Raw genomic sequence first — 20,125 nt, 5'->3', positions numbered from 1 at the left:
GCTGTTTGTTTTGCTCTTCAAATTGGTGCCAATGCTCAGACTGGCGGAATACAAGACCTACAGCTGAAGTATGATAGGAGATGAGTATGCACTCTTTGCTGATGGCACACACGAGAGAAATATCTCAATTTATGTAAATGATTCAATAGGTTCCTTGAAGATCCTCTGTAGGGAATGGCAATTTACACTGTGTATCCCATAAAGTATTTCTTTTCCAAATAGATGCAGGACAGGATAAGACTAAATACATGGCAGGGCAGTGGTATCTGCTGCTGTCAGTCCATTGACTTGAAAGACCTGAGAGGTGGCCTGGAAGTGATGAAAGCCAGTGAGGAGATAGAACTATGGAACTGTTAAGGCTGGAACTTGCCCAGGAATCCTACTTAGAAATGCCTAAAGTCTGCAGCACGTTCTTGTGCTAGTCTGAGCTATGTGTGTTTGAGATGGTGGTCGGCATGAAGGAGACATGCTCTGTGCAGTTACAGGCACAATGGTACAGCCACGAGGGAGTTGCTCTCAGCTGAGCAGTTAGTTGTGACTAAGGGAGTATTTACTTAGCTTAAAGTAATGCTCATCCTGGATCTTGTGAGTTGGTATTGCTCAGTCATTTATAAGAAGGGAAAAAATGACTGCTTGCTCTTGCCTGCTGGTGGTGTGTGCTTTCTTTTAAGACAGGTCTCAGCCAGAACCCTCATTAAGACCTGAATGTCTCTGCAGTGTGGCTTTAGCTGTAAATTAAATATTCGCCCAGAGGGTGCCTGATCTTCAGTGTTGTTTCTGACGACACTCCTTGGTAGCAGAAATCTTTAGACTGCAAGATTTCTGGCCTTATTCGCTAACCTTTGGCAGAAAAAAAGCTTAAGAAATGCTTGAAATCATCCTTCCAATTATTGACATCTGCCTTCTAAATCTATAGAATTCCTGCTAATTGTCCAGAACAGTTTGAACTGTAAGTTTACCTCTCACCACCAGGCACTGATTTTCTTGATTATTTAATTGACATTTAGAATGGGATGAATGAATTTATGAGCTGTCTTCACTCAAAAGTGAGAGCCTTAGCCAAGGCAATAATAGTGCAAGTATCATCAGCACCAAAGACTCCAACTGCTATAAAAATGTGGTGAACTTAAAATCATAGGATTGAAAAACAAAATTTTTATTAGGGTTGCTATAGGCAGGGAAACCATAGAATCTGGAGAAAGTGCCGCATAAATCTGAAGGCTTAGAGGAACTATGATGTGAAATTTCTGATTTTATGAGCTGGGTGCTGCTCAGCACATTTAATTCAATATGAATGACTTTGAGCTCATTTGATAGAGTTTATTGGATTGCAGTAAACATCCTGGAAAAAAACATCTCCAGATTAAATGCAAAGCACCTTCAAAACAATTCTTTTGGAAGAATGACCCCGCAGGCATTAGACAGCCTTCTGTTTCATTTATAGCTCATCTGTAGTTTCTTTTTTATTCTTGTGTAATTTCCTTCTGAAAGAAAGTTCAAACTTGGAATTAAGTGTTGAAGATTACAAGTTAACCTCAAGGTCCACGTTCCATATAGATATGGAAGGACTTACAGAGAAGGAAACTGAGAAATGGAATTTGGGGTTTTAGATTTTTTTTGCTCTATTAACTGATCAGGAAAAAAAGTAGTTGGCTTTAGACTTGAAACAGAGCCTTTGCTGTAGATCTCATCTGCTTGCCAGAAGTCTGAAGTGCAGATGGAAAAGTGGATATTGAAGTTTTCCTGCCACAGTGTTCTTAGGATTCAGCATGCAAGATGTATTGCTCTATTAGATAATGTCTAATAGTGTTACAGGACTGAGTTAAAGATCATGGCAGTGTCTGTAAAGGGAAGGGCACAATACAGACAAGTGCATTTTTTTTAGTGATCTTCGTACTTTTTCTGAAGACAGATTGAAGCACAGTGCTTTTTCTTCGTGGACTGTGCATAAATTTGTTTACACGATCCACTTACATTATCTACCTTTAAAAGTTTTGAGTGGGCACTGGCTGAGGATTCTTGACATCATTTTTTTCCACATTTAGCTCTTGTTCAGGCCCTCATGATTTATTAGCTAGATTTCAATGAAATTTTAGTTATTATTTTACATTAATTTGAATGTATGCAGTAACTAGAGGATTTCCTTGATTTCACTGTGATCAAGAATGTAACCAGACACCCAAGAATGAATTGCTACAAAACCCAACCATATTCTTCCCCTGCGTAGGGTAAATTAAAATTTTTATACCTGAAAGATTATTCACCTCAATAAAGTATGTGAGAGAAAATGATTTCCTAACAAGAGAATTTTCATTAGCAGAATTTAAAAGGTACACACAGAGATAGGCATGCATGCCTGAATCAGTTTTGAAAAACCTAAATTTGACTGATTCCATTGACCAAGTAGCTCCAGAAGTTGTTTAGTCTTGCTGATTCCTGAGCTGGGTCATGACATGCAGTATGAAGATTGGAGCAAGTGATTAACAACAGATTGGGTAGGAATCTTTTAAATCATCTCTGCTGCTGCAAAAACAAAATTGTTCATGGAATTTTTTCTCCATGTCCAGTGTTCTCTATCTCCTTCACTGCTAATAAGCCCCAGATTTTGCCTCTGTTTCTCATACACAAAAGATGATACCAGTGTGATTTGAACTGCTGGATCAGATGCTGTTCTGGCTAACTTGATATAGAGCTGCGGTTCTGTGTATTGAGAAATAATTCTGGTATGTAAAACTATAGGATACCACTGTCATTTTGTTTAAGACTGTGAATTAAGAAAAAGAGCAAAACGACCAAGTGTGAGTTGGATGAGTTGGTTTTCATCTGTCAGTCCAAGGTTAGATGTGTCAGCAATGCCCTCATAATTGCATGTGAGGGCAATTTTCTGGAATGTGGAATGTAAAATGGTGACACTGATGTCCATAGTCAGTAGTTGTAAAACTTATGTTATGCAGTGGAAGTAGGGAGCATTAATTTTCTTCCAGATTTAAACAAGGGAAAGAGACAATTGATGTGATTATTTCCGTAAGGCTAACAGTTGGAAGCCTCACTCATTTGATAAATTTGAGGAATGGAACATACTGCACTGGGAGATCATTCTACTCAGTTTTATTGAGCTGTTTCATTAACTAAGCAGCTGTTAATTCTTATAACAGAAACTGATGGATCAACTATCTACTGCAGGTACAATCTGGTGATACAGACCAAAGCTAAGTCTATTGTCAGTATATTGGGTTTAGATTCCTATTCTGTACTTTAAAAGGCCAGAATGCAGTGACTGGGCAGCAGTATTTTCACCTTTGGTGTCCTGCGAGGAATTGTTGAAAATGCAATAGTCACTTGTAGCACTTCAAAGTGTTCATAGAAATGTCTTCTCATGAAGGAATCTGTCCTGTTCACATTGTCTGAAGTTGTTTATTGATTTCTATTCAAAATCTAACTGGTATTATGCGAAGCTCTTTCAAAAACAAAAAAATGTATTCACGAATGTCCTTATCCTAATAACAGTATTTCTAGCTTTGTTACATACTTCAAAAGTAGCCATTACCTTTACAAAGTTTGTTTGCAGCTTCTGTAAATAGCTTGAAAAAGAAGGTTGCATGAATTGTTCACATTTAGTTATTCATTTCCAACCACAGCAGTCGAAGTGGAACAGTCTTTCACTATGTACTTCTTCACTTGCCTGCTAGATTTAATTTGTTGAACTAATTCCATCCTCTTTCCACAGCACAAATTTGAATGTTGGTTAGCACTGCTTGGTATCTTCTTGAGTGTCTGATGCAGGACTTATAGGAGATTTGGACCTTATTTTCTCTATTCAGCAATGACTCATGTAGCAGTGTTGTACTTTCCCCATAAGAGGTCTTTTATTATTTCACTTAGGAGATGTTCCCTTCTGTAGTCTGAAGCGTTACTGGCCATAGTCTTAGATCTTCTACGGCTGAGCAGATGTTAGATATACAGACACAACATAAATGGACGTAAATTCATTTTCTGTGATATTAAGAAAAAAAAATTCTTTAAAGTCAGTTAATTTCATTTGAAATTTACCTATAAGGAATGGCTATGTAGAAGTCCATCTTATGGATGCCTTTTTAGGTATCTTTTTGTAGTTGGTTCTGGTGTTTATTTTTTCCTTTCCTTTCGTTCCAACAGAATAACAGGCTTAGGAAACATGCCTTTGAGCTGAAAATGAATGACCTCACATACTTTGTGCTGGCAGCTGAAAATGAACAGGATATGGATGACTGGATTTTCACTCTCAACAAAATCCTGCAAATAAATCCAGAGGGGACCATTCAGGAAAGGAAAAGTGCAGACCTCACTGATCTGAAACTTGGTAAGAGTGAATAATCTTGTATTGTTTTTAAATCAAATGCGCAAAAAAAAAAGCCTTCAGCTACCAATGTCGAATCACTTTAACTGCCTGAGCCTGTAATGGATTCTGTATCTATTGATTTCTGATGGAGCAGCTCCAGCCTTTTGGCAGCCTGAACAATGTCAGCTAACTACCCACAGATCATTTTCAAAAGACTGTGAGAGGGAAGTAAAGCTGCTCCCCTTAAAGTCAGCAGGAACAACATGGCTCTGCTTTGCTTATGCAGCTTTTTTTCAAGAGTAGTTCACCCTGTCAGTGATCTTGCTGGTACATTGTGTTTTACTGTCTTGGGTCTCAAGAAAGCTTTAAAGAATCTGCTCTTGGGGAAAGATTCTTTTTCCAGCATTTTGTTTTTCTTTAAGCATCTGGAGCTAATGATTTTTTAAAAAAAAAACCCACCAGCTGTTGGTGTATTGCTCTTTCTCTGGAAGCTTACTGACTTTTCATTTCTTGCTTTTGTGACTTTACATATTAATGTGCTTTTACCGTGTAGGAAAGAATTAGATGCTTGGTTATACTGTACTCTTTATGAGACAATAATTGATCATTTTCACATAATAAATCCATGTTCAGTTTGATGAATCCTAGCTAAAACTGTATAACTGAAAACACTTGAAACCTGAGTAAAAATTATCACCACCACTTACAGTATGAACTAGATCAAAGCTTTGAACCCCATGCATCTGAATATCGAGGAAGTTCAGAGTTAACTGAAGGCTTTAACCTAGTGTTTATAATAAATTCTGATCTGGGGGGGGGAGGGGGGGGGGGGGTCAGAAAGCTCTTCATATAGCCAAAGATATGTTTTTATGATTGGGAGGCTGGAGGGATTTGCACTTCAAAATTGGAGAAGTGCTTTTGAAAATTCCACCCATTAGGGTATTAAGTAACAGGAAGAGAAATGCATGTGAAGCATCAACGACATAAGGTTAACAGAAAACAGTTTTTAGGGGTAAAAATGCCGATAGCATCATAGCACATTCCTCTTGCTCGTTAGCTTGTCAAAAGGCATGATTCTTTCTTGGCAGAAGGGCCCTGAATGTCTGTAGTGACTTATTTCACATTGGTCTGAAAGCAAGAGCTAAACAAAAGATTTGCTGTATAGTGGTGTTTTCTGGAAATGTAGATTTGAAGCTTTTGGAGTCCAGACTTTCTTCTCAAAGAGCAGATAGGGTCCTGTCTGCCTCACTGACTGCACTGAAAACTCATTTTACTGGGAGTCCAAAATCTTTGGGCTGGCATAAATTCTCAGGGTTGTCTTGGGAGGGACAGAGAGAACAAAGGAAGATGTCTTTGTTGTGGACACGAATATTTGTCATGGATGGATGTGCCAAACACTTCAGCAAGTAGAGTCCAGCATCTTTGGAAGCTTAAATACAGTCTCTGTTATAGTAAACACTGCTGGGAGATGAGGTTGGGGTGAACAAAGGTCACATCGGTATCTCCTCTATTTGAGAGATGGATTCTAAGAGAGAACAAAAAGGAATCGGATGGGGATTGATTTTTAAAACCCACTGGTAAGAGCAAGCATAACAAAAACATTGACCTATTTATTTATTTACTTGTTTCCCCTTTTCAAGACCCTGCAGAAGCTTCAGTGAATTATGATTGCTCTCAAGAAGAGGCTGATTCTTCAGAGAACACCTTGCATCCAGACTTTGCAAAAGTAATGGCTGTTATGTTTGTCCTTACAAGCTGAGTGGAAAGTGCTGCCTAGGTCAAAATGCCTGCCAACAGATGATCATTACTGTTGTAAAAGGTTTAAAAATAGAATACACCCCATTTTGTGTGTTAGAGCCATGATAAATGATGGAAATAAAATTATTTCTGAGTTGATGGCTTTATATAAATGAAAAGAATTCCACTGGGTGTAAAGAAAGTACATGCTTGCTTAAGTGCTTTGATTTATACCTGTGAAGTCAATAAGGATCTAACCCCTGCAGTTGTTTATAAAGTATTTACTTTTTTAACCTGCATTTCACAGACTTTGGCCCTTAGAGAGACAAGGTTTCCTATATGACTTGCAGCACTTAAAGGAAACAAGCTGCAAACTGTTCATCACCTTCACTAATTTCATTGAAAGATGTCCGTGGAGATATTTTGTCTTCTAGATCTCTCAGACTACACCATGCAAATGAGATAATTGTTGAAGGTGCTAAAATGAGGAGAAGCTGGGGTGGATGTATATCATCGCTGGTTTTCCTAGGTGAATGTATGATGTTTGTCACCTTCTGTCATGGAGCATCTATAGATGCTATCTGCTTGTACATGCATACAGCAAAATGCTGCCTGAGAATGTTATTCCTACAGATTTTAATGAAAATGAGAACAGAATTTGGTTTACATTTTACTTTAGGTTGTATTCATATTTATGAAATTCTCACACAATTACAATAGCTACAACTAGAACAAAAGATAAATCACTGTGTTCATGTGGGAGGGCAACAATAGTTTCTGATCATTTTCTCGGTAGGCAAGTGCTTTCTTTACTACAGATAGTTCAGTTAAAGCAAGTGCTTTCTTTGCAGGTGGCCTGCAATGCTAAAATAAATGCTCTGCAAGTTGTTTTTTGCTTGTATTGCCCTTTATATAGTTAGTTCTTCTTTTTACCCCTTGCTTTGTATGCCTGGCTGCAGTAACCAGGGCCTGCCTCTCATCTCCTGATCCTGTATCTTCCTGAAACAAGGACAGAAAGATGGGTGGGGAGAGGACTCCCAAGCCTGACATTTGTGGGTGCTCTGCAGTCTGTGGGATTCTGCCTGTTTGAAAGGCAGGACAACACTTTCCCACTCTCCTCTCTGCATTCCCTGCAACAAAAATGGTTTTGTGGGAGTCTGTTTTTCCCTGGGGTTGTGAATCCCCTAAGTGTTTTCAGCGTGGTGAGCCACTATTCTGACATCTTAACAATGGACTCTTTAGTAACATATATGATCTTGAGTTAATTAATTGGTCTTCTTTTGCGTTCCTTTGAAGTATATTGCGGGCTGAAAATTCTTCTTCACGAAGGCATAACCTTCAAAGAATGTTTGAAAGCACCTTGGAATACCTGCTGCAGAAGTGAGGGCTGTTATTATAAGTGACACATTGATCATTCGTTTAAAGGTTTAACAACTCTATGGGTTTCTGTTCTTGTGCAGAAAATTAATTTATTGTCTGTCACTACAGTACACCACAGAAACAGAAGAAACAGTGAAAGCTTCTCGAAATACAGAGCGACTAAATCTTTTCTCCTTGGATCCTGATATAGCAGTAAGTAAAGTTACCTTTTCAAGTTCCTATAAGTTTTTAAATACAGATGCTGAGGTAACAGGGTTAGCTAAGCTACCTGTGTGGCTGGGAGTTCAGTGAGCTACTGAGAGTTCTGCCCTGTGCTAATCTCACTTGTGTGCACAGGACTGTTAGGCTGAAAATAAAATTAGAATGGAAATGGTGTTTCTTTTCAGCTTCAAAATGAGTAGGGGGAAAAATGCTGTCCCTGCTCTGCAGAGGTTTGTGTATAGACTGCCCTTATCTGATCGCAAAATGTTTGCAGTTGGGTGGGACCTCTGGAGGTTATCTTGTCTGGTGTAGCTGAACTTTGAGTCAGTAAAGCAGACTGAAAATACTACAGAAGCAGAACCTTTCATTGGACTAGGAATGTCACAGTAACAGATTTTTATTGTTATTCAGTGCACTGAATTTGACTACAAAATGTGAATGGGTTTAAAAAGTGGGAGGTACAATTGGAGGCATACGAGTTTAGGTATGTGAAAGAAGTTTAGCTGGAAATGGGAAGAAAGATAGATTGCTTTTCTTCTTATCCTCAGCTTGTTTATTTAGTGTTAGAGTTCATGATTAAAATAACATTTCTGTTTGTGCTAAATGAATGCTTGTTGGCTGACTAAAGAAGGAATATGGAGATATCAGCAGTGATTTTGTGAGGTTTTTCAGGTAATTCAGTGATAGTAAACACCTCTAGAAAGCTTTCTGAGTTTTGGATTATCATGCTTTTTCCATATATAACTAATCACCTAACGTATTTCAGTCAGTGAATCCTCTGAAAAAGGAGTTTCCAGGGACAAACTCAGTGATCAAGCCATTTGAAGAAAAACCCGCTAAGCGGATCCTGATAACTTGTAAATCCCTCAGTTTGAATCTGCAGGCCTGCGTTACTGAAAATGAAAATGATCCTTCAACTAATGTAAGCTTTCATTGTTTCCTTGTGTGCTTTTTCATTTTCTCCCCCATCGAAAAAGACTTCCTCTGCACTTTCTATGCTTGGTAAGCTCCCCCTCAGCCTATCCCTTTGAAACGAGTAATGAGGCTGGGGAACCTTCCAGCACTTTGAGGCTGATTTAGATTGCAAACTTTTAGCTACAGTGGAATGGGGAATTGAAAACGTTAAGACTCTTGAGGATCCTTAACAGTTGCTATAAGAACAAGTTTAAACTGCAAAAGTTTATGTAAGGAGGCAATTGAATATCAGTTGGTGGTGGGTAAGAGGTATTCTTAGTTGTTTTTCTCAGAGAGTTTGGGGGCCAGACATTAAATTACAGATGAGAAGGCAAATAGAAAGGACTGGATGCTTCATCGAGTAAGAAAGCCCAGAGTTAAAAATAAATATATATATTTTAAAAAAAAGGACAACGCAGAAAATTTTGTTTATGTTTACTTTAAGAAAAAAGTGCAGGGAAAGGGAAGTTGTCGTTATCAGTCCATAGCTTTAGGTTAATTCTCCTGTTTTCCCTACTACAGAAGCAGGGAAGGTTTTGAGAAATGTGTCCTGGAAACTCGACTTTCATATATTCCATGAAGCATCGATTTTTATTTTGTTTGTGTATTTCCATATGACGATGACCTCTCCAGTGAGTGCATATTCTGCATAATGTGATCAATACTTTTTTGGCAGACTGGAATAGCTGTTTAAGGGAGCTCATGATAACTGAACCAAGGGCATGCACTTGTTCATTACTGAGGCTGCAAAAGCCTCAGTTTGTACCTGTTTGTACATTGCCCTTATCTCCTGAGTTTTAAGATTCTGATTTCCAAACAGCTCAGAACTTGTCATCACAAGTTCGTCTCTCTTATCCTGACTGATGTGTTTCATCAGAATAGTGAAGGCTCTATAGAGGTTACTTACAGTCATACAATTTAATTCCCTGGCAGTATGGGATAGAACAAGTGGGTACTGTCAGAGCTGTTTGTATGCTCGGTTTCCTAGCAGAATAGAATGTGTGTTTCCCACTGAATAACACACCCACGCGTTTGTGTTTGTACCAGTAAACGTTTTTCATCTCATTACATTTGTCATCATTTCTGGTCACATTTCTGATGATCCCTGGAAGGCCCACCCTCACTATCCATTCTTTTATAATGAGCACAAATTTGCATTAAAATTATTCTGTAGCATTTCTCTGAGGCCTGTTAATTTACTCTAATCATTAGCTGCAACAGAAACATTTCTGTATTCTTTCTGCAAGTTTCTGTGTTAGCTGCTGATTGCTATTCTGGCCCAGTGTCAATGAGCTACCTTTAAAAGCCCCTCAATGTTGGAATCTTTGTTGCTGGGTGAACATGTGTTTTCAATGAATCTCATAATTTGTAAACAGTCTTCGTTTACTTTCTTTTTTCTAGCTCTATGGTTCTAGTAAAAGATTTTAATCTCTCTCTTGGTTACTGCATTGTTTTGTTTCTGGTGTTTTCTCCAGGTGGAGCCTTTCTTTGTGAGCGTGGCCCTTTATGATGTCAGGGATGGCAGGAAGATGTCTGCTGATTTTCATGTGGATTTGAACCATGCTCTTGTCAGACAGATGATTTCAGGTTCTTCGTTTTCATTAGAAAATGGCACTGTTGAAAATATAGACTCAAATGAAGTGGAAGAACCACAGGTCAGGGGGTTCCCAGAAGAATGGCTGAAATACCCAAAACAGGTATTCCATGTGTGTGGCTTATGTGACTTAGTGCTCTCATGACTAATTTTAGTTCAGTAGTATTAATTTTTGCTGGAGACTTTTTCTACTACCATTGGTTCTTTTTTCATAACATGCTTTTTCTAACAATATATATCAATGGTACTTGGATACAGATGCATAATATTTACAATCCATTCACAATTCAAATAATTAATGTCTGCATTTAGAGAGACCGAACACATTTCCTGAATTCTCTGGGTTCATTCACTGATGTTTTTCAAACCAACCAATCAAAACTGAACTTAAAGCCTCATCTAAACACAGTTGATCTCCAAGTACTCCCATGTTCTTGCCCTGTGTTGCATTTCTTCTCAGTGCCATTCCCATGAGGTGTGGCTGCTATGAGTGTTGTCCCAGACAAATGGTTAGGTTAGGTGATTCTAGCATTTCTTCAGTTAGTATCTTTGCAAGGTGCTGAGGGCACAATCTTACTGCAGAGCTAAAATGAAGATTTTAGTTTCCCTTTGACTGTCTTGAATGCATGGAGAGATATCCTTTGTAATGCCTTCTGAATTTGGTTTGGTGACATTTCCATAAGCAAAGAGCGTTGGCAGTATTTCATTTCATCCGTATTGCCTTATACTTTTTTACTGTTCTCTTTTCTATTCTCAGGCTCTTTTCTCCATAAGTAATCCTCATTCTGAGATCGTATTAGTAGCAAAAATAGAGAAGGTGCTCACAGGAAACATTGCCAGCAGTGCTGAGCCTTACATTAAGAACCCTGATTCTTATAAGGTAATGTAACATGAACAAGTTCCCTCTCTGTAAGTTTCCACCTATTGGAAGCTGAAGGCATTGGCAATTCTGCTTGCGAATCTCACCAGTCCTAAGAAAGCAAATGCCCAAACTCCACTAACTTTGTTAAGGTAAATTATTATGTGGTGACCAAGTACAATCTTATAAATGTTTTCACCCAGGTATGCAAAATGAAAAAAAAAAAAAAGCCATTTTGACTGAAGCATATGAATCCGTGCATGGTACATTCCTATGCTAGTTATGTCCTAGCAAAGTGAAATTCTGTTTCAGTAATCTTTTATGAATTCTGAACTAGTGCACTTTGTATGCTCACATAACTGGGGTAGGCACCTACCCGTGTCTGAGAACATGCAGAGCATTTGCCATAGATGTATGAAAGCAAACTGGAATGGTAATTTAACTGCTGTAGTTCTGGCTTAAAGGACACTGAAGAGGTTTAACGTGTCAGCAGTTCCATGATGCCTCTCCTGTCCATTGCAGAACCTTCTGTCATGGGCAGTATCAGATCCAATTGTTTTGGGGCCACTACAACCTCTCCAGCAGAGTGATAGTTTGTTATCCTGTGCTGTAGATATTACTGGCACATTGGTGACACAATTCATTGTTTTTTTGGTGTTCTTTTTTTGTTTTGTAGTGTGCACAGAAAGTGTTAAAATCCAATAAACAATTCTGTAGCAAGCTGGGAAAATACCGCATGCCATTTGCTTGGTCAGTGAGGTATGTATTAATTCTTTTTATAATTTGTAGTGACATCTTATACATTATTCTACTCTTGAATTTGTATCATCTTATTGCTTTTCGCTTGTTCTGCCTAAAGCTAAGCAAAGTTTTCTGTGTGATGCAGACCCCAGAAGATCCTGCAGCTTTATTAGTTCATTGCCCTATTTCTCACACAGATGAGCATTGGTCAATTTCTCATTAAATGTTACTGTGTTGGAATCTTTTATTTAAGTAAGTAGTGAAGTTGCCAGAGAGTAACAGAGGTAACTGACAGATTATCTGGGTATCATGAGCTCCACTAGTGGTCTGATGCTAAAAATTACTGAAAGGTTTTCAAAGTCACAGTTTTTACAATCATTTCCTACAAAGATAGTTACTGTCAGATACAAGGATGTAATGGCCACCTAAAATACAGATTCAACAGTCTGAAATTCTGCTTGTTACATTTCAAGTATGACCAAGAACCTGGAGTAATAGTGATCCAAGTACAGTGCATTAGGCCATGGAAATGAGAATGCTTTAGGTACTTTTGCAGTTTTATTGGTTATTAGATGAAAGAGACCTGTTACATTCTTGTTTGCTCTAGCTCTGTGATAACAAATCTCTCTGACCAAGCTACTCTGTGTGTCCCTCTGCAGCACTGTCTTTCTGCCATGCATGGAGCAGGGAATACAATATTTTATATTCTCTATGAAAAGGAAAGCTCATCCATCAGCAAGCACAAGCAATCCTCTTTTTCTGTTCTGACACAGCTGGCCTGCTGGAAGGCTGCCTGAAGCTGTAGAAAGGAAGAAGGAAAAAGCATTAGATGAAAAAGTCATGTGTGGTGCTATGACCATTAGGGATGGCTCTGTGGCTGTGTTCATCTGCTGTGGAAGTAGGGGGTACCAGAATCACATGGTTTGTCCTTCAACATGTAGGTGAAAACTTGTGTTTTTAGTATACGGAGCTTGGATGGCAAAGGAGCAAATACAAAGATATGGCCGTTTGAGGAATCATTTATTTTTCACTGACTTTTTTTTTTTTTCCTCAGTATCCAGTGGGAACAGGAAAAGTGGGCATGTGCTCAGGAGAAGGGCAGAAAAACGTGCTCTGATCTGTCACAGCAAGCTCAAGGGAGTTCATTAATACAGTAGCATTGTATTAAAGCCGAAGGGCCATTCATCAGAATGATATTGATGGGTGTCTGTTTTTTTATTGATGGGCTACTTTTAGCATGTAATAGATGGTATGGTGGCAAGAGGTGCAGGCTGGGCGACAGGCTGGCTTGAGGCTTTTTGTTAGCTCTGTCCTGGCTGACTGTTGCTGGTGGCTCTACCTTCAGTTATTGTCCTGTAATTCAGTCATTGCTTGTGTGTGTGCCTCAGTACAAATGGGGATTGGGTACTCAGGAGCCTGAGCCTTCCTCAGCCTTCCTCTGTTGGTGTTATTTTCCTCAGGAAAGCAAGACTGGAAAGACCTTCACATTGTGCTGAATCTTACATCTTCTGTAGGAGAGCATCAAATCATGCCTAAATATGTTTATTTAACCAATATTCTAGCTATGATTTCCCACATAGAAATAGAAATATGTGCTTGTGTTAGCAGATGGAGAGCAAGCTCAACATTTCGTAGGCACAGTGTGTGCGTTACACAGATGGCCTGCACGTGAGCAGAGGATGTACCTGGAGTTTATGGACATCCCTCAGTTCCAGCAGGCAGAAGTTTTGGATGTCATCCTACTTCAGTGGTTCACTGCCCATAACATTAAGGAGCTTTCCTTCCATCTGTGTGATTAATTACTGAAAATACATTTGGGTGTGTTTATCAGCTCTTAAAACTTTTCATTATTAATTATTTATGGAGATAACAGTGTAAAGATTGTTATCCAAATAAACCACGTGTAGGATCTTGTTGGCATCAGTGGAGTTGCACAAGGAATTTATTTAGATCATTGTGTCAAATTTTGCCCTCATTTACATCTATTTGTGTTTTAACATTACTCAGAACACTCTTCAGTGAAAGCAAAGTATAATTTGGCTCTGTGCAAACTATTTCTATTTTCTCAGCTTGAAAATAGAAGTTTCCACTGGAGAGTATCATGTTACAGGGGGAAAAAATGGTCTGACTGGGATAAATAGCAAAACCCTGCATTTGAAATAACTGGAAAACACATTTCCATTCTGGCATTAGCCTCACTCCTGTTTTTCTGCAGAAATATTTCCCCCTGCAAGCAATTGCAGATGACCATAATGTGATTTTTACATATATGTTTAAGGAGCCAAAGTCTGACAGTGAGTTTTATACAAGTGACTGAAACTTTAGTTATCTTATGTGGCATCCAGTTTTACCATCATGGAAAAGAATGGCTAAGGGTTCCTTCCTGACTGATTTCTTGCTGTCACTGGTGTAATCTGGTGCCTGTATGCTCTTACAGGTATACAGTTTATGTTAGAATTGCAATGTGTCAGAATCATTTTCTACTGAAAAGTGTGTTTCAGTGTGAAATTACTGACCTTGTGTAGATTTTCTGCATTTAAATAGTTGTTGTAATTGCAGGCTATCAGCTGCTTATATCAGAACAGTTAAATAATTGAAACATTCAAAATACTGCAAAAGTATCATTTTCTGTAGTGAAATCTGACAATTTCTTCAGGATTTTAGTTTTGTTTTTTTCTTGTTAAGATCTTTTAATAAATAGGTAGCAGGTAGTAAGGAATCATTAATATATTAGGTAAGTATTGGACTCCTGAGCTGTTGAAGTGTTTTGCTACATTTGCTTTTCCTTGACCTTGCCACTCATTGTTCTAAAATGCCTTTGGTATGTTCACGGTGATAAGGTGCTTCATCTGTGCCCAGGGACTGAATGGATCCAGCAAAACGTGGGAATGCAGTTGCTGAACTGCAGGTGTAAAACATGTAATACTGCTACTGTGATGGTTCTTCAACTTTTAAGAGCTGGGAGCACGAATATGTCCATATAGTTTGACCAGCAGTAAGCAGTCAAACTCTGCTCTGAATGCAGGAAGTTTGCATTTGTGAGAATCAGCTTGCTTTCCATGGATGTCTGAATTGTGCCTGTAGTGGCAAGTGCTCTTGGAGTGAGATACTTCCAACACAGATCTGGTTCTGTGCGCTATGAACGCCCCCAGCCTGGTTCACAAAGTGCCTCTTTAACCGAGTGTGCTGAGCCCCAGGATGGGAATTATTCATAGGTTCCCACATAAGCTGGGTTTGCTCAGCAACCCCAGTGCAGAGCCCAGTGGCACAGCTAAAATGCTTTCTCGACATTCTGGTCCTCTCTGGTAGTCTGGAGAAGGAGGAAACAATGCTGAGCTCGTCATAATGTCACCGATACTGTAATAGTTATTTAATCTTATCTTTTGTCTTTTTTTCCATCTATGGTTTAATAGGATTTGTAAAATAAGCGATGGCTGCCAGAAGTTGGGTCTGGTTTCTTCCTAGTAACTTAAAATATTTGATGCTGGTGTGGACTCTATTCCCCGTAAATCCTGAAAGCAAAAATCTGATAGAAGAGGGCCTATTATTCTTTACAGTTACAAGGAAATGAAATAGTAGTGTTTTTTTCAGTTAATTAATTAAAGCCAGGATGCGTTTGTGCTCGTTCTTGGGATCTTCTTCCAAGGGTTTACTCCATTATTTTGCATCTGGCAGCGATTTGTGCTGGCATCAGTTACTCTTCTCCCTGGCAGTGAAACAGAGAAGTAAATTAAAGAAGAAAGATTGGCCAAATGATTCACAAAACAGCACTTAGTGTCAAGAACATTTTACTTTTGTTAAGCAATGTTTTAGCGTACAGCGGTTGAATCCAAAGTTCATTAATTTGGATAGCTGCTACATTATCCAGTCCAGCCAATGTGTGTGACCCTTGGGGCTGTACAAAGGGCATTGCAGTGTCTTAATTAAATCCTGCAAGTGTCAACGAGCAGGAATGGAAATATCTGAGCATGTTTTCCTGCGTGCACGATAGCTGATACTTATTGTTCCCAGTTATAAACCATATCCTTTCTTTCCATTTCACTTGGCACTTAGTAACTGGTTCACCAAAAATTTAGTTAGTGTTCCACAAGCCTGTTTTTTGAAGGAAAGCTGAGGCATGGTGAGTTGATGTCTTGCTTCTGGAAGACACAGAACAGATTTAATGCATGAGAAAACTCTCTAGGGGTCTCTACCCTGGTTTTGCATAAGCGCATGCTTCTTTACGTGATGAGATGTAATGGTTGCAATTTGATGTTTTGCTGTAATTTCTTTTATTAAAACGATCAATGGAGGGTGGAGTAGGAAGCGGGCTCTGGTGAAGTACACTTCAGCTTTCTCTGTTGAGACTTAACAAAACATAAAGGGAGGAAAAATGAGTGGATGCTGAGCTGGATGATGATTATCTGTTCTAGCACTAAAATGCAGGAACTCTAAGATGTCAACAGTCAGGCTACATCTGAGGTGACTTGGGACTGTTTGCATAGTGTAAGATCCTTAACTCTTTGCAGAACTGGGGCAGTGTGTGTAAATACACTGGAACTGTCTCTGCTCCTGCAGAGGTACACCTCTGAAAAGCTTTCGTGTGTGAAGCTCTGCAGAAAGTTCTTAAATCTGTGGAAGAGTTCAGGTCATATCCTTATTAAAAGATGACAATTCCAAGCATTCAAATTGATGTGTTTGTAAACATGTTACTTTTCTTTCTTTATAGACCAGTGTTCAAAGATAATCAGGGAAATGTTGACAGAGACTCACGATTCTCACCTTTGTTCAGGCAAGAAAGTAATAAGATTTCCATGGAAGATTTGATTAAGCTAATAGCCGAATACAGAAGGTAAGGAGTGCTTTTTAATTCTATTTGAGAAGGTATGAAAGCTTTATAAAGCTGTGAAAATTATTTTTCACAGGTTTTTTTTCATCGTTTAGTGCAATGTGCCAAAGTAGCCATATTATAAATTGGTGTTTTTCACATTAGTCAGTGTCTGCCAAAGACTGCTTTAGATTTTCTAGTTTTCCTGGAAAGTCATTTGGCACATTAATAAATGTTGCTGTAACCTAAAGATAGTAATTTTTAAAATTAGCTTCTGCCCTTCCATCAGAGGAGATGCAGGTAAAGGAACCAGCACAGGATAGTATCATAAAAACAAACAAAATCAAACACATAGCACTGTGAAAACGTGTTCTTTAGTAGTTTTTCTGTTCCTGGTTTGGTTTGTTTGAGTCTCTGTGTCAAGCTGCAGAGAGAACATTTGAAAGAAAAAGCTTTTCCAAGTGCTTGACAGTGTGTAAATTAATGAATAGCAGTGTGGCTGGATATTCTTCCATATAGGTGTAGATCCTGCTAATTCTACAGCAAAGACTACGTGAATGACATGAGAATTGAAGCTGTACTCCAGAAGAAATAATAATAACATCTAGAAATAATATAGTAAATTTTTCCTATTCCATTTATGTGAGATCACAGAAAGATTGAGTATCTACTAGGGAAATTGAATCAATGTCTTAATCACTTGGATTACCTTACTGTTACTAATTGGTAAACTTTGTTTACATTCTTGGTATTTGAATAAGAATTCTCTGCTCTTCTTGTCTGTTTGATGCATATCCTAGATAAAAAGGAATTTAGTATCATGGTTTTGGCATATTTCAAGCTGCTTAGGCACAAGGAATATGTCTCAGTCCCTTTTCGGCATAGCATTTTTCAGAAGCCATGATTCTGTGAGCTCCTCATGTCTCAGTGGTCACAGAATTACTTTTAAAAAAACATTTATTTCAAACAAAAAAAAGAAAAAGTTAATTCTTGAAAGGATAATTGTTAGTTCAGCAGTTTCTTTCTCTTCCATAACCTGTGACTGCTTGCAAAGAGAAGGCGTAGAGAACGAGTGAAGCCAAGAAAGAAAAAATATTTCTTCCCTCCTGTTGCATTTCTTTTGAGTCTGGCCACCAACAGGTTTATTTTAAAGGTTTTTACTATATATTTATATCTTAAATCAAGGTCTCTTTTTCATTTAGATTTAATTCCTATTTTGGGTCTTATGTCCCTTGTTCTAATTTTCTAAAATGTTCTCATTTCTGTAATTGCAGAGCAGAGAAGATTAGCAAAATACAGACCATACCTGGCAGCTTGGAGATTGCAGTTGATTGTGTTCCTTTGGAGCATCCAAGTATGATTCCACTTTATGATTAAATATTATAATTAAATAGGACATTCTCATAGGCTTTCTGTCCTGAATTGTGGTAATGAGACCGTTCCGGTAGAACTATCCATCACTGTGTAGAAAAATGTATGCAATTGTTTGGGAAGAGAATGTGCCTGATTTTGTTTTTTCTTTCCATTTAATTACACCATTCTTTTCCTCCTTCACCTGCACAAATATGCTTTCGTGATACAGAACATAACCTGCTGTCTCCATATGTGATGAAAGTGCAGGGGTCACTTTTTGATATCTAAGACTTTCAGCCAAAGAATTGGCTTGGGCTTCTGTTCAGCAAGATGTTGAGAGCCTGGCACTGTCAATGTTTCCTGTGATGCATGTATCTTCTGTGAATCAGCACATATGGGATGTGATTACCAGCAGGTTTCGAGAATGCAGATGAGATGAAGGACTTTGTTCAGAGGCAACTCTGGCAAAAGTGCAACTCCTAGTACAGATGCTTCTAGTTTAATCCTGTTTTAGTTTTTGTTTCAAGCGACACATTTCTGTCCCCCACTGTTGCAAAAAGCTCAGGACCATCTCAGTTCCTCTGAATTAAGTGTAACTGTCACTGTTGTTCAGATATCATTACATCTATGGTCACTTTCATTTAGTTCAGAACAAGCACAGCAACTGCTCAGTGTCAAGATGGAGATCAGATTGGGATGTAGACAAAAATGTGGTCTGTGTGGCCACAATATCTGTGTATGTGTATGTTAAGATATGTGATGATCACACATTTTATACCATCTGTACGTGGCATTAGATTTAAGAAACTTTTACTAACATTTAAAAAGAGATTTTTATATTTGGAATTAAAAAAAACAAAACCCAAAAAACTTACTAACAAAGTAAGCCAAATGTTCCAAAGCAGCTTGGATCTTTCATTATTACCTGGCTCAGTTCACTGTGGCCAAGTGAAGGTCGGATGCTAAAGACATGCACTAGTGAGGTGCTCAGTACATGCGGAAAGTCAGTGAAAATTCCCTTGAACAGTAACAGCTTACACATTTCTTTGGCACAAAGAGAATGTCTTGCAGTAAGGCTATAAAAAAATTTAAAGCTGTAAGAGATTTTAACATTTTAATTTTAAAATTTTAAGATTTTAAAAGAGAATTAAAATCATGATGAAAATTTGACTTTAGTCAGCTCTGAAGGAAGCTCCTGTAGCAGCTGCATCCAGTTCTGTTGTAACACCTTCTTCCCTCTAAAAATAAAGGTCTTGCTTTGTGTTAAAATCTCTTTTTTGCCAAGAAGAGCCAAAGCAAAGGAAGCTAAATGCAGATGTTGTCAAGAAACTGCTGGTACAATTGTGTCTCTGGGGATGGACGCTGCTCTGCTTCGTATTAACATCAATTTGTATTAGACAATTGCAGTAGATCTTTGTTTTGGTAAGATGTTATTTGAGATAGTGACAATAAGAGCTAGAGACGAGGATATATCAAGAGATGTCTGCGTTTAAGCTTCTAGAAATCTGTTGCTTTTTTGCTGCAGAAGAGGGGGGGAAGGCCAAAATCGTTCAGTTTTAGGAAGGGGAAAGAAAGGAAACATCAATGATGCCTGGTCCATGCCTGTTGACAGAACTCTGAAACTGTCAGGAGGGCAGCAGCCATGTCCCCTGCTTTCCCCCCCAAAATAACCTTAAATCCCAGAACTGGGAGGTTCCGTCTGTGCAAAGGACAATTATGGAGAGTGACTGATGGCCTTGCAGCATGTTTTTATGGGAATATTTATATGCAAGGGATCACCGGCTTCTTTCAGTTTCCTCCCCACAGATTGGTGGGATTTTCTAGTAGGTCACTGTTGGGTTTAAGGAAAGAATTCTTACACAGAACCTTCAAATTGCTGTTCCCAAAAATAATTCAGGAGACCCCTAAGTTGATGACCCAAATCTTCTCAAGTGCTTTTATGCAAAGCATAATAAATAAAGCATAATAAAAAACACATTTCGTGTTTTTCATGCTGAGATTGCATGTCTCACTGATTCAGTGGTACAGATATACAGAGTATCTCTCCCTGTTGTCTGGGTGACAGCTTTTGTTTTCATCTTCTGTTTCCTAATTGGATTTCAGTCATCCCAATTACACCATGTATTTAATCTAGTACTGTGCTGCTTGTTTCTTCATTTTGTTTACTGTGTTATTAGATGA

General features: G+C 38.5%; 2 protein-coding genes across 10 annotated transcripts in view; both read left to right on the top strand.

Annotated features, from left to right (window-relative positions):
- The window catches only part of SERPINE2 (serpin family E member 2), a 606,689-nt gene that overhangs the window by 352,336 nt on the left and 234,228 nt on the right, over positions 1–20,125 (top strand). The gene's annotated exons all lie outside the window — the stretch shown is intronic.
- The window catches only part of DOCK10 (dedicator of cytokinesis 10), a 136,339-nt gene that overhangs the window by 67,517 nt on the left and 48,697 nt on the right, over positions 1–20,125 (top strand). For all 9 annotated transcript variants that reach the window (XM_052686394.1, XM_052686393.1, XM_052686392.1 and 6 more), the window contains exons 8-16: positions 4,156–4,339; positions 5,959–6,044; positions 7,544–7,627; positions 8,403–8,558; positions 10,066–10,287; positions 10,942–11,064; positions 11,720–11,802; positions 16,493–16,615; positions 17,866–17,945. In XM_052686394.1, the coding sequence (XP_052542354.1) occupies positions 4,156–4,339; positions 5,959–6,044; positions 7,544–7,627; positions 8,403–8,558; positions 10,066–10,287; positions 10,942–11,064; positions 11,720–11,802; positions 16,493–16,615; positions 17,866–17,945 (1,141 nt within the window). The remainder of the gene's footprint in view (positions 1–4,155; positions 4,340–5,958; positions 6,045–7,543; positions 7,628–8,402; positions 8,559–10,065; positions 10,288–10,941; positions 11,065–11,719; positions 11,803–16,492; positions 16,616–17,865; positions 17,946–20,125) is intronic.

The sequence above is a fragment of the Tympanuchus pallidicinctus genome, unplaced genomic scaffold (genome assembly GCF_026119805.1).
Source record: "Tympanuchus pallidicinctus isolate F22 unplaced genomic scaffold, pur_lepc_1.0 scaffold22, whole genome shotgun sequence".
NCBI lineage: Eukaryota > Metazoa > Chordata > Aves > Galliformes > Phasianidae > Tympanuchus > Tympanuchus pallidicinctus.
This window is presented reverse-complemented; position numbering and strand designations above follow the sequence as displayed.